Raw genomic sequence first — 13261 nt, 5'->3', positions numbered from 1 at the left:
AGCTGGGTCTCCAACCAAGAATCAACTACTCAGCAAAACTGACTATATACTTCCAGGGGAAAGTATGGGCATTCAACAAAATAGAAGATTTCCAAGCATTTGCTAAGAAAAGACCAGAGCTCTGTGGAAAGTTCGATATCCAAGCACAGAAAGCAAGAGAAACATGAAAAGGTAAATATGAAAGAAAGGGAAAAGGAGATAAATCTTATCTTTTTCTTTAAGTCAAACTCTCTTCTATAAGGACTACATTTACATCAAATTATATATATTAATATGTGGGGAAAATGTTTTGTGTAACTCTCATAAATTGTATCATCATAAGAGTAGTTAGAAGAAACATGCATAGGGAAAGATTGGGGCATTAAGAAGATTTGGGGAAAGTGGGGGCAAAGAAAGGAAAAGGGAGGGGGGAACCGTCGATAATACTAAGATTAACTTCAAGAAATAGGGGGGAATCAATAGAATAATCTTTCCCATATAAAGATACACATGGGAAGGGGAGGGGAAGAACTCTCATATGAGAAGGAGAGGAAGAGAGCGTGAAGTGGAATTACTTAAACCTTACTCTCAGTGAAATCAAATCTGAGAGGGAAGAACATCTAGATCCAGTGGGATCCTGAATTCTATCTTATCCATTAGGGCAAGAAAGAGAGGAAAATTAAGGAGAGGGAGGAGGGAGGGAGTACAAAAAGGGAGGGAAGGAGAGGGGAGAGGGGAAGGGAGCATAAAAATGGAGGGGCTAGAAAGGGAAGCATCTCAAGGGAGGGGACTAGGGGGACTGACCTAAAGTAAATCACTGGTTCAAAAGGAGAATGCTAAAGAAGAAAGGTCAGAACTAGGGGAAGATATCAAAATGCCAGCGAATCCACAAATGACAATCATAACGTTGAACGTGAATGGGATGAACTCACCCATAAAATGTAGACAAATAGCAGATTGGATTAGAACCCAAAACCCTACCATATGTTGTCTTCAAGAAACACATATGAGACGGGTTGACACTCACAAGGTTAGAATTAAAGGTTGGAGTAAGACCTTTTGGGCCTCAACTGATAGAAAGAAGGCAGGAGTTGCAATCATGATATCTGACAAAGCCAAAGCACAAATAGACCTGATCAAAAGGGATAGGGAAGGTAAATATATTCTGCTAAAAGGGAATATAGACAATGAGGAAATATCACTAATCAACATGTATGCACCAAATAATATAGCACCCAAATTTCTAATGGAGAAACTAGGAGAATTGAAGGAGGAAATAGACAGTAAAACCATATTAGTGGGAGACTTGAACCAACCACTATCAAATTTAGATAAATCAAACCAAAAAATAAACAATAAAGAGGTAAAAGAGGTGAATGAAATCTTAGAAAAATTAGAGTTAACAGACATATGGAGAAAAATAAATAGGGACAAAAAAGAATACACCTTCTTTTCAGCACCACATGGCACATTCACAAAAATAGATCATACACTAGGTCATAGAAACATGGCACTCAAATGCAGAAAAGCAGAAATAATAACTGCAGCCTTTTCAGATCACAAGGCAATTAAAATATTGATCGGCAAGGGTACATGACCCAAATAAAAAATTAATTGGAAATTAAATAAAATGATACTCCAAAATCAGATAGTTAGAGAAGAAATCACAGAAACAATTAACAATTTCATTGAAGAAAATGACAAAGGCAAAACATCCTTTCAAACCTTATGGGATGCAGCCAAGGCAGTACTTAGAGGAAAATTCATATCCCTGAGTACATATATTAACAAATTAGGGAGGACAGAGACCAAGGAATTGGAAATGCAAATCAAAAAACTTGAGAATGAACAAATTAAAAACCCCCAGAAGAAAACCATACTAGAGATCCTAAAAATTAAGGGAGAAATTAATAAAATAGAAAGTGACAGAACTATTAAGCTAATAAACAAGACTAGAAGCTGGTAGTTTGAAAAAACAGACAAAATAGACAAAGTACTAGTTAATCTAATTAAAAAAAGGAAAGAAGAAAGGCAAATTAACAGCATCAAGGATGAAAAGGGGTATCTTACCTCCAATGAAGAGGAAATTAAGGCAATCATTAAAAACTACTTTGCCCAACTATATGGCAATAAATATACCAACCTAGGTGATATGGATGAATATTTACAAAAATATAAATTGCCTAGACTAACAGAAGAAATAGTTTTCTTAAATAATCCCATATCAGAAAAAGAAATCCAACCGGCCATCAAAGAACTTCCTAAGAAAAAATCCCCAGGGCCTGATGGATTCACCAGTGAATTCTATCAAACATTCAGAGAACAGTTAATCCCAATACTATACAAACTATTTGACATAATAAGCAAAGAGGGAGTTCTACCAAACTCCTTTTATGACACAAGCATGGTACTGATTCCAAAACCAGGCAGGCCAAAAACAGAGAAAGAAAATTATAGACCAATCTCCCTAATGAATATAGATGCAAAAATCTTAAATAGGATACTAGCAAAAAGACTCCAGCAAGTGATTAGAAGGGTCATCCACCATGATCAAGTAGGATTTATACCAGGGATGCAGGGCTGGTTCAACATTAGGAAAACTATCCCCATAATTGACCACATCAACAAGCAAACCAACAAGAACCACATGATTATCTCAATAGATGCAGAAAAAGCCTTTGATAACATACAACACCCATTCCTACTAAAAACACTAGAAAGCATAGGAATAGAAGGGTCATTCCTAAAAATAATAAACAGTATATATCTAAAACCATCAGCTAATATCATCTGCAATGGGGATAAACTAAATCCATTCCCATTAAGATCAGGAGTGAAACAAGGATGCCCATTATCACCTCTATTATTTGACATTGTATTAGAAACACTAGCAGTAGCAATTAGAGAAGAAAAAGAAATTGAAGGCATTAAAATAGGCAAGGAGGAGACCAAATTATCGCTCTTTGCAGATGACATGATGGTCTACTTAAAGAATCCTAGAGATTCAACCAAAAAGCTAATCGAAATAATCAACAACATTAGCAAAGTTGCAGGATACTAAATAAACCCACATAAGTCATCAGCATTTCTATATAATTCCAACACAGCTCAGCAGCAAGAACTAGAAAGAGAAATCCCATTCAAAATTACCCTAGACAAAATAAAATACTTAGGAATCTATCTCCCGAGACAAACACAGGATCTATATGAACACAACTACAAAACACTTTCCACACAACTAAAACTAGACTTGAACAATTGGAAGAACATTAACTGCTCATGGGTAGGACGAGCCAATATAATAAAAATGACCATCCTACCCAAACTCATCTATCTATTTAGTGCCATACCCATGGAACTTCCAAAAATTTTTTTTACTGATTTAGAAAAAACCATAACAAAGTTCATTTGGAAAAACAAAAGATCAAGGATATCCAGGGAAATAATGAAAAAAAAATACAAAGGAAGGGGGTCTTGCAGTCCCAGATCTCAGACTATATTACAAAGCAGCGGTCATCAAAACAATTTGGTACTGGCTAAGAGACAGAAAGGAGGATCAGTGGAATAGACTGGGGGAAAGTGACCTCAGCAAGACAGTCTATGACAAACCCAAAGATCCCAGCTTTTGGGACAAAAATCCACTATTTCATAAAAACTGCTGGGAAAATTGGAGGACAGTGTGGGAAAGATTAGGCTTAGATCAACACCTCACACCCTACACCAAGATAAATTCAAAATGGGTGAATGACTTGAACATAAAGAAGGAAACTATAAGAAAATTAGGCGAACACAGAATAGTATACATGTCAGACCTTTGGGAAGGGAAATACTTCAAGACCAAGCAAGAATTAGAAAGAGTTACAAAATGCAAAATAAATAATCTGGATTACATCAAATTGAAAAGTTTTTGTACAAACAAAACCAATGTAACCAAAATCAGAAGGGTAGCAACAAATTGGGAAACAATCTTCATAACAAAAACCTCTGACAAAGGTTTAATTACTCAAATTTATAAAGAACTAAATCAATTGTACAAAAAATCAAGCCATTCTCCAATTGACAAATGGGCAAGGGACATGAACAGGTAGTTCGCAGCCAAAGAAATCAAAACTATTAATAAGTACATGAAAAAGTGCTCTACATCTCTTATAATCAGAGAGATGCAAATCAAAACAACTCTGAGGTATGACCTCACACCTAGCAGATTGGCTAACATGACAGCAAAGGAAAGTAATGAATGCTGGAGGGGGTGTGGCAAAGTGGGGACATTAATTCATTGCTGGTGGAGTTGTGAATTGATCCAACCATTCGGGAGGGCAATTTGGAACTATGCCCAAAGAGCAATAAAAGACTGTCTGCCCTCTGATCCAGCCATAGCACTGCTAGGCTTGTACCCCAAAGAGATAATGGACAAAAAGACATGTACAAGAATATTCATAGCTGCGCTCTTTGTGGTGGCCAAAAATTGGAAAATGAGGGGATGCCCATCAATTGGGGAATGGCTGAACAAATTGTGGTATATGTTGGTGATGGAATACTATTGTGCTAAAAGGAATAATAAAGTGGAGAAATTCCTGGGGAACTGGAAGGACCTCCAGAAATTGATGCAGAGTGAAAGGAGCATAACCAGGAGAACACTGTACACAGACTGATACACTGTGGTACAATCAAATGTAATGCACTTCTCCATTAGTAGCAATGCAGTGATCCTGAACAACTTGGAGGGATTTACAAGAAAAAACACTATTCACATTCAGAGGAAAAACTGTGGGAGTAGAAACACAGAAGAAAAACAATTACTTGATTACATGGGTCAAGGGGGCTATGATTGAGGATGTAGACCCTAAGTGATCATCCTACTGCAAACACCAATAACATGGAAATAGGTTTTGATCAAGGACACCTGTAATACCCAGTGAAATTGTGTTGGCTGCTGGAAGGGGGGGAGAGGGGAGGGAGGAAAATAACCAAGGAATATTGTTCTAAATTGACTAAATAAATTAATTTAAATAAAAATAAAAGAAAGTGGAAAAAAAGAAGTGGTAAGATTTACTAGATCATTGGTTCTAATTCTGGTACAGTCCTTGCAGCTATTGTCAACTAATTTAACAATCACCATGTTCTCTCAGACTGCAAGAGATAGATAACCCAGGACCCTGAACCAAACAGCCTTGAGAATAGCATTGTTTCTAACCCAGTGATCTCAACCATCTTAGGGAAAGCAAACTGGCAATTTTTCCTGCAGGTGAAGACTGTGAAAAGAATGTCTTTGGCATTATTATTCAAAGGGTTCAACACCAGAAATTGATATGATTTTATCCCTAGAAAAGACATTCAAGAAAAAATATTACCTTTTACTTTGCACCCTAAGGACTATGACAGTTTTCTTTTTACTTGCAGTTGAAATTCTATAGATATTGTCTCTCACTAGAATATGACCTCTTTGAGAGCAGGGACTGTATTATTTTTCTATTCATATCCTCAGTGTTTGTCACATTGATTTTCATAGAAAATGCTTTCACTCATTCTCTAAAGGGTAAGTTTTTATCGAGGTTTTGAAACTGAGAGAAATTCATGAAAAACAAAAAAAGGGGTAGGGGAAAGATTCAAGATGAATAAAATAGCTTAGCTACAAATAACTGGCATGCCATCTATGGAGGATCCCAGTCAGAGTCAGTATAAAGGATAATGCCCATGGAGTTTAATATAAATATAATTAATATTAATCATTAATATGAACCATGCTTGAGCATTGTATAGGGAACCAAAAATTCAAATTTTGTCAAAATTCAATTTAATACATTTATATTATAAACACAGAAATATTAAAGACTATCCCTTTGATCCTGGAGCAAAAATGAACACTGAATGACCAAACTTTTGACAAACATATAAAGAATACTGACCCTAGGATCAAATGATATGAATTTAAATCCTGCTTCTGGAGCATTTTCTACTTTGGCACCTTAGGCAAGTCACTTAATCTTCCTATGCTTCAGTTTTTAATCTTTAAAATGAAGCAGTTGGACCAGATAGTCTCTTAAATCTCATTCAGCTCAAGAACAATATGATTATAGGATTTATAGCTGGCAGGAACCTGAAATCAACTTGCCCATTTTCCTTCTGTTAGAGATGAGAGACTCCTACATAAAGCCCAGGGAAATTAAAGTGATTTATCAGAAGTAACTAGTGTTAAGTAGCATAAGTAATACTGAAATGGAAACAACTCAGTTAGGGGCAGGAAAGGGAAGGCATGATCATGTGGTGCTTAATGACTGAAATTCTTGATTATTTCTTAATTTTAAAATAATTCATTAAATGACCAGCCAAGACATCCTAATCTAGTCAGTTGATTCACTCCACAATACAAAAGGTAAAAGAGAGTGTACTCCTCTAATATAAGTCTAGATATATCCCTTATAAGCTCACCATTCAGTACCTTCCCTGGACATCCTAAGAGATCTCTGGTTGGTAAATAGTCCCTGAGGAGATGGACTTAGGGATTTCATTTCCTCCCTTATTACTTTGCTTAAGACACTGAAGATTCCAACACATTCAGTCAAGTACTTGGACTACTGCACTTTAAATAAGTTGAACATGGCTGTTAGAATTTGTTGACCTTCTTTAACCTTTCAATTGGCTGGTCAGCCTTTCTCTTAATCCTTTTATCTTTAACAAAGACAACCCATTTTGATAGCCTCTGGGGAAGAAACTGGGTATAGCTTTGCTGTTTCATCCTGAATCTGAAGGGAGCCTAAGGGGAAAAATGATTTCACAATTCAATATTAATTTCCACATTAGGAACACTTTTCTTTAGATTCTAAAAACATGAATTGTTGTCCAAAGTTATTCATCTTCTCAACTGGGCTGTTCCTGAATGCATACCTGTGAGTATAGATAGAGTGGTAGTCTTTCCTGCTCCATTATGTCCTAGAAGAACAGTTATTTGCCCTTCATACAAGTTTAGGCTCAGGTTTTTAATAGCTTGTTTTTTCTTTCTCCCAATCACATAAGTCTGTGGAAAAAGCAACCAGAGTGACTATATACCATTCTGATATTTCTAAACAGTTTTACAACAGAGTAAGTACCCACAAGCAACTAGCCTTCCTTAAAAGATCATATTACATCATCAAACTTAGAATGGAAAATTCAGATTTAACACATATTTAAGTGAAGGACCAGCCATGGAACCTATTTTCTCCTTTGACCCACTTGCCCCTAGAGCCCCTGCAGTCAAGTTAATGAAGAACCACTTACCATACCCTGGAATGTACTAGGAACTGATAAGGACCCCAACCCCAGGAGTTCCTGTCACACACCCCCTTCCAGGAACTGATAATGGCCTTAACTGATAAGGACCCCAGCCCCAGGAATTCCTGTGCACTCCCTCTACCACAAAAGTGTATAAAAAGTCTGCAAGCCCCAGACTCAGGGCTCCAGCCATTTTTAGAGTGTTGAGTTCAAACTGCAGTTTGTTTAATAAACTCACTCCTGTGTTACATTGTTGGTCTTGTTTCATCCTTGGGATCATTAACTGGGCAGTTCATATGGGGGCTTGTCCGGGATCCCATGAAGGAAACAGAGTATGATCAACAGAGGGAGGGGACCCCTGTCACTGGGGCAACTCGAGATGACAGGATCTGGAACACATCACATCTCTGTGGAGGACAGTAGGGTCCGGTGAGTAGCCTCTGGAGGTGTTGAATGAATGTGCGGAGAATGTTGTGTAAGAGTGACGGAGTAAGGTCTCCTGAGTCATCGACATATGGCTAAGTGGCTGACCACTGGTCACCAGCCCAGGGGTTATACGGGATGGCCTATTGCCAAGCCGGACTCATTGGGGAGAACAGCCTACCTATTTCTGAGTGTGGACAGGGAAAGTATGCAGTTCCTATTTCCCATGAGGGGATAGGTCAGAAATCCTGGGAAGCATGTGGACGAAGACTGTGACACCCCTCTTAACTACCTTCACCTAGGGATCCCCAACTCCCTCTACCTGGGATGGGCTATGGAAAGGATCCATCAGACTCGACTCCCTTAAGCGGGGTATTCTGGCCAGTTGATTTTAGTTTACTTTATTTGGGGTGGTTAGAGGCTCCCCAGTTGGAATTTGGGGTGGTTAGAGGCCCACCAGTTGGAATTCAGGATGGTTAGAGGCCCCCTGGTTGGAACTTGGGGTGGTTAGAGGCCCCTTGTTGGAAGTAGGAAACCCAGTAGATGTATTGCAGGAAGGGGGTGTGGCCCTAGGGGAAGCCTGGCCATACCACTTTGTTTTGGGGACCACTCACCCCTAGCCCCTTGGGGTGAGTAGAGGAGCTACTCCAATCCAATGTTCATGTTTGTTGTGTGTGTCTTGGCTGTCCAATCTGTCATGTATGGCCCTGTCTGCTTTCATGTTCATCACCTTTGTGTACAGCCTACTAATTCCTTTCATTCTACAGGACATTATGGGACAGGGAGAGTCCACCCCAAAGGTCCACTCTGCTCTCCCTCATGACTACCCATTTCTCTGTCTTCAAGGCGAGGGTCCACAATCTCAATGGCCATTTTCTTCCAGTGACCTTTATAATTGGGAAAAATTGTCTCTAAATAGCTTGAAAAAAACCCTAATTTCTTTTAATGTTGAATGACCATGTTACACCTTCGATAAGCAAGAGGCATGGCCTATCCATGGCACCCTAAAATTGTAATACCATCCTCTTTGTGGGTAGTGGCTGTGCTGGACTTCACCCTTTTCAGTCTGGGAAGTCTCAGGTGTGGAGTGGCTACCAAGCCTGAGGTTTGAGCCCGATAGGGACTAGCAGACCCACTTAAGACAAAGGGAAAAGCATCTTCTATAGCCCCTCCTGTTGGGAAGAGATCAAATCTAAGCAGACTGAGTGAAAATTCAATTGGGTGTTTTTGTTTGTTTGTTTTCTCTCATGTTCTATAGCTGAGCAACATCAGAAAAATGAGGAAATTGGCTTTTTGATACCCTAAATTCTAACACCAGGTGGCAATTGGACATATTTTACAGGAAAGAGGGCATAATATGGACAGAAGCTCCTTACCTTTTAGTTTTATCCCCCCCACTAGGCTCCCAGTTCTCCAAACTCTACTCTTTGCTTGGACTTTAAGGCAAGGGCCTGCCGAGAAATCCAGGCAGAGATGATAAAAATAAAAAGGGAAACCGGGAAGCTATAAGTTCATTGATCAGATCTGTCTTCTTCTGCTGCAGGGAGCAGAAAGACACTGGTAAGCCACCCTTACTTTTGGGCTGTTTCTGTTTATTGTTGTCTTTGTCACAGTCTCATCTCTATGTATTCTTAAATTGGACACTCACAAAAAGGAAAATGGGGGAGTTGCAAGATTGAACTTCCCACAATGGAAAATCCTCAGGAGAGGACAAAAGCAAATATCTATTCAATGATTTCTTCCTCTTTCTTCCTTTGGATGGACCCCCGAAGGAGAGAAAAGGAGACAAATTCAGAGCAGAAAAGGGAGATTTTTACTCCACAGTTAGAGGCACTTTTCACTTAAGATTAATTCTAAGGATTGATGCATGCAACTTTGGGAGGATTGTTAATGATTTTGATATGGTACAAATGTAATTTCATGTATTGTGGTAACTGTTTGTCAGTTAAATATGAAATGTTAGCCAGATTTTATTGAGCACAACAAAACTCATGGTTAGAAGTTTGTTTTGTTAGATCTTGCAATGCATAATGGTTTCAGTGAATTTAAGAATTGTCTAAATGTGATTGATAGCCAGCCTGACACAGAGAGGGAATGTTTTATTCTACAAGGACAGAAATTGTACTGACTACTTTATAGATATAAACATCATCCAGAAAAAGTTATGTTTTTGAGAAGAACTTATTCTAGAATTTAAACTTGGGATTTTTTCAAATCAGATGTTATTTTAATGTATGTGCTATCAGAACTAGCAACAAGAAATCATATGACACACACAAGAAGTTTTTAAAGTGGTTAATCTGTGCATGGGATTTAATAATACAAGTACTAAGAATTTGGTATTTTGCAAAAGAGGGAATTTCTAAACGGTTTTGTCTTTGACTAAGGTTATATGAATTGTTTTTAAAAATGTGCACAATGCATAGGAAGGAATTTGTGATCTAGAGATGAACATGTATTCAGATACAAATTGCTGGAAAATAATGATGAGTGAATACATAATATATATGCATTTGTACTATTAAGAGAATTAAGTTTTCCACCTAAATAGGTTAAGGGTATATGATACGCAAACTGTATGTCCTTAACAAGACAAATTTGACCAGCCCTAAAATTGAGAAGGGCTTGTCATGAGGATTAAATACAATTCAGTATAGTACCTTTCCTCTACTTACAATGATGGTAAAGAGAAGAAGCCAGAAGAAATAAGAGTAATGGATAGAGATACTAGTTAATGCTATGAATTCTAGTGTGAAATAGATACAACAAATTATAAATTGGAATAATGTTGATGAAATTTAATCAGGTACACAGCAATGTTTTGAGCTAAAAGAAAACTAAACTGGAGGTTCTATTCTACTTTAGATAGAAGTTTGAGAGAAGTATAGGTAAATGCTTTGAACTTCAATTTGGTTTCACACTGAATGATTGCTAAAGGAATTAATCAAAGTTATTTGGGAGTTATGGAGTTGAAACTAAAATCCACTGAGAGTAAATTATTATGAAGGGGGTTTGATACATTAAAAATTTTAAATTGTAGTAAGCTCACTTGTTAAAGAAGGATGGGACAAGGTTGTTAAGTAATACAACCTAAATCAAACCAAGCAGCCTTAGGATAAATTGCTCATAAGATATTAACCCCTTCCTTGTACACAGGAAGGAGAAAGAAATGCTTATAATTGTTCCATACTGATACTTAGGGAGTGAAATAGGGACCTTAAAGAGTTGACAACCACTGTGTGATAGAACTTAAAGATAAGTATATTTTAATTGTATATTTCAGAGGTTTTAAGATGCTCAAGCAAGCAAATGTTGCCAGCCCTGTCTGACCAAGAAGCTTGTTTGAAGCTGTGGAATCTTAATGCAAACATTCCCTGTCCAGAATGATAAAATGAGTTGAGTGTTATGTAATTGATGTTACCTCACATGAACTTTGGAATAATGTTGGTTGATATTTTGATTAAATTTTGATCTGTATAAAGATATATGTTGCAAGGAGTGGGTAGAACGTTTAAAATGGCATATATGTGAAAAATACTTGCTCAGAATTTTATGATTGTTATGTGACTTGCTGCTAAAATGATCAAAAACTTATAATTGATGAGCACTATGCTAAAGATGCAGTGGTTCAATGATGTAATCCTTTAAATCAGAATTCTTTTGGGCTACCGATTAGCAATTGAAGTGATACCAACAGAATGTTTGTTTGACTTATGATGGTAAAAGCAAGTCAGAGAAGGTGGAGAAGGTATGTTGGTTCTGGATTCAGAAGAAAGAGGGACTTTGCTCTAAAGACCATAAAGCTTGAGTATGTGGGTTTGTAAAGGAAAAATGGAAGTTTTGTTCTGCTTTTTAAGCAGAGGGGTTTTGAAAGGAGAGAGAGAGAGAGAGAGAGAGAGAGAGAGAGAGAGAGAGAGAGAGAGAGAGAGAGAGAGAGAGAGAGAGAGAGAGAGAGAGAGAGAGAGAAGAGAGAGAGAGAGAGAGAGAGAGAGAGAGAGAGAGAGAGAGAGAAGGTGAAAGAGAACAGATAGATGTTCTGCTCTCATATTTGGATCCTTAACTTAGGGATAATATCTAGAATTGATGTTTGTGGTTTTGGAAAATCACAAATAATTCTGGAATTTTTCTGAAATTTTCTTAGAGAGATTCCTGACTTGTCTTAGTTCCTTCAGATGGCCTAAGACCAGGATATGATCTAGCCCTGATTGTTATTTACTGTAGAGCTAAGAATTCAACATTCCTGTTCAAGTTTTGTGACTAAATTGTGATAAATTAATTATTGCCAAAATATGTAAGAATAACTGCTATAATGTATACTCATAGGCTTTAAGGAATTCTTAGAGAGGGCAAATGGTCAGAAAAGTGTGTTTGAGGTATATGGAAATTCTTATTTGCTGATAAGCAGAACTTCTTTCATCTGAAATGGGTAAGATTTCTCTTTTAAGGCAAAAAAGGCTTCTGGGATCCAGTGGTGACAAAGATTCTAAGGAGAAAGTCCTAGGATGATTGGAGAAGGCAACCCAAGGCTCACCTTGGACTGGACTTTCCTGAACACCTAGGCTGCTAATCCTTGAGTGAAATAATAATGGCATGAGCCAGTGACAGCCTTGGCTTGTACATGAAGCCACTCACTGTATCCTTTGGGACATGAGGAAATATTTTCCCTGTCTGCCTTTTCCTTTGTGATAAATTCCTATAATCAGCACATAATGCAAATTATAAAATTAAAGTTTCCATTTCCTCAAACAACCTATTAGGTTAATCATTTAAAATTCTTAAATTGTTAGGGAACATACTTTGAAAAGTAGGTAAAGTTTATTAATAGATGGCTTCTGTCTTGGAGTCAATACATTTCCAACTGCCTTGCAGATATTTTGAACTGGACGTTAAGAGACATTTTAAAAAAGAAACCTTACTTTCTGTCCCACTAACAACTCTAGGACAGCAGGGAAAGGGTTAGGCAAATAGAATTAAGTGACTTGCCCAGGGCCTAGGAAGTGATTGGCTAGGAAGTGATTGAGGCCAGATTTGAATTAAGGTCCTTCCGATTCCAGGCCTAGTTCTTTATCCACTGTGCCACCTAGCTGCCCCTAGACATCTTAAATTTAATATAACCAAAAGGGATTTCATTGACTTTCCACTTAAACCTTCCCCCACCCCACCTTGCCTATTATTTTTGAGGGCAACACCATCCTCCCAAACTAAGAGTTATCCTGGTTTCCTAACTATCATTCATCAATATCGAAGTTGCTGTCACATCTTTGGATTTCACCTTTACAACATCTCCCAAATATTCCTCCTTTTTTCCTCTGTCTCGACTAGCATTCTAGTGCAGGCACTCATCACCTCACACCTGATTATTGCAATAGCCTGCTAGTAGGTCTGCCTACCTCAAGTACTCTCACTCCAAATCACTGTTCATTTGGCCCCTGAAGTGATTTCCTAAAGCTCAGGTACATTCTTGTCACCATTCTACTCAGTAAAGCTTTTGACAAAATAAACCACCATTCCTCTTAAAAATGCTAGAGGAGATAGGAATAAATAGAGCTTTCCTTAAAATTATAAATGACATCTATTTAAAACCATCAGCAAGCATTATCTGTAATGG

The 13261-nt window shown here is 37.7% G+C and overlaps 1 protein-coding gene across 8 annotated transcripts in view; it reads right to left on the bottom strand.

Moving 5' to 3' along the window:
- LOC100017234 (phospholipid-transporting ATPase ABCA3-like) overlaps positions 1 to 13261 on the bottom strand; it is a 351884-nt gene that overhangs the window by 241844 nt on the left and 96779 nt on the right. For all 8 annotated transcript variants that reach the window (XR_470380.3, XM_056805469.1, XM_016424232.2 and 5 more), the window contains one exon: positions 6865 to 6994. Coding sequence is in view for 7 of the 8 variants with exons in the window: in XM_056805469.1 (XP_056661447.1) it covers positions 6865 to 6994 (130 nt within the window). In the remaining variant the exon portion in view is untranslated. The remainder of the gene's footprint in view (positions 1 to 6864; positions 6995 to 13261) is intronic.

Source organism: Monodelphis domestica, chromosome 7, assembly GCF_027887165.1.
Source record: "Monodelphis domestica isolate mMonDom1 chromosome 7, mMonDom1.pri, whole genome shotgun sequence".
Taxonomy (NCBI): domain Eukaryota; kingdom Metazoa; phylum Chordata; class Mammalia; order Didelphimorphia; family Didelphidae; genus Monodelphis; species Monodelphis domestica.
This window is presented reverse-complemented; position numbering and strand designations above follow the sequence as displayed.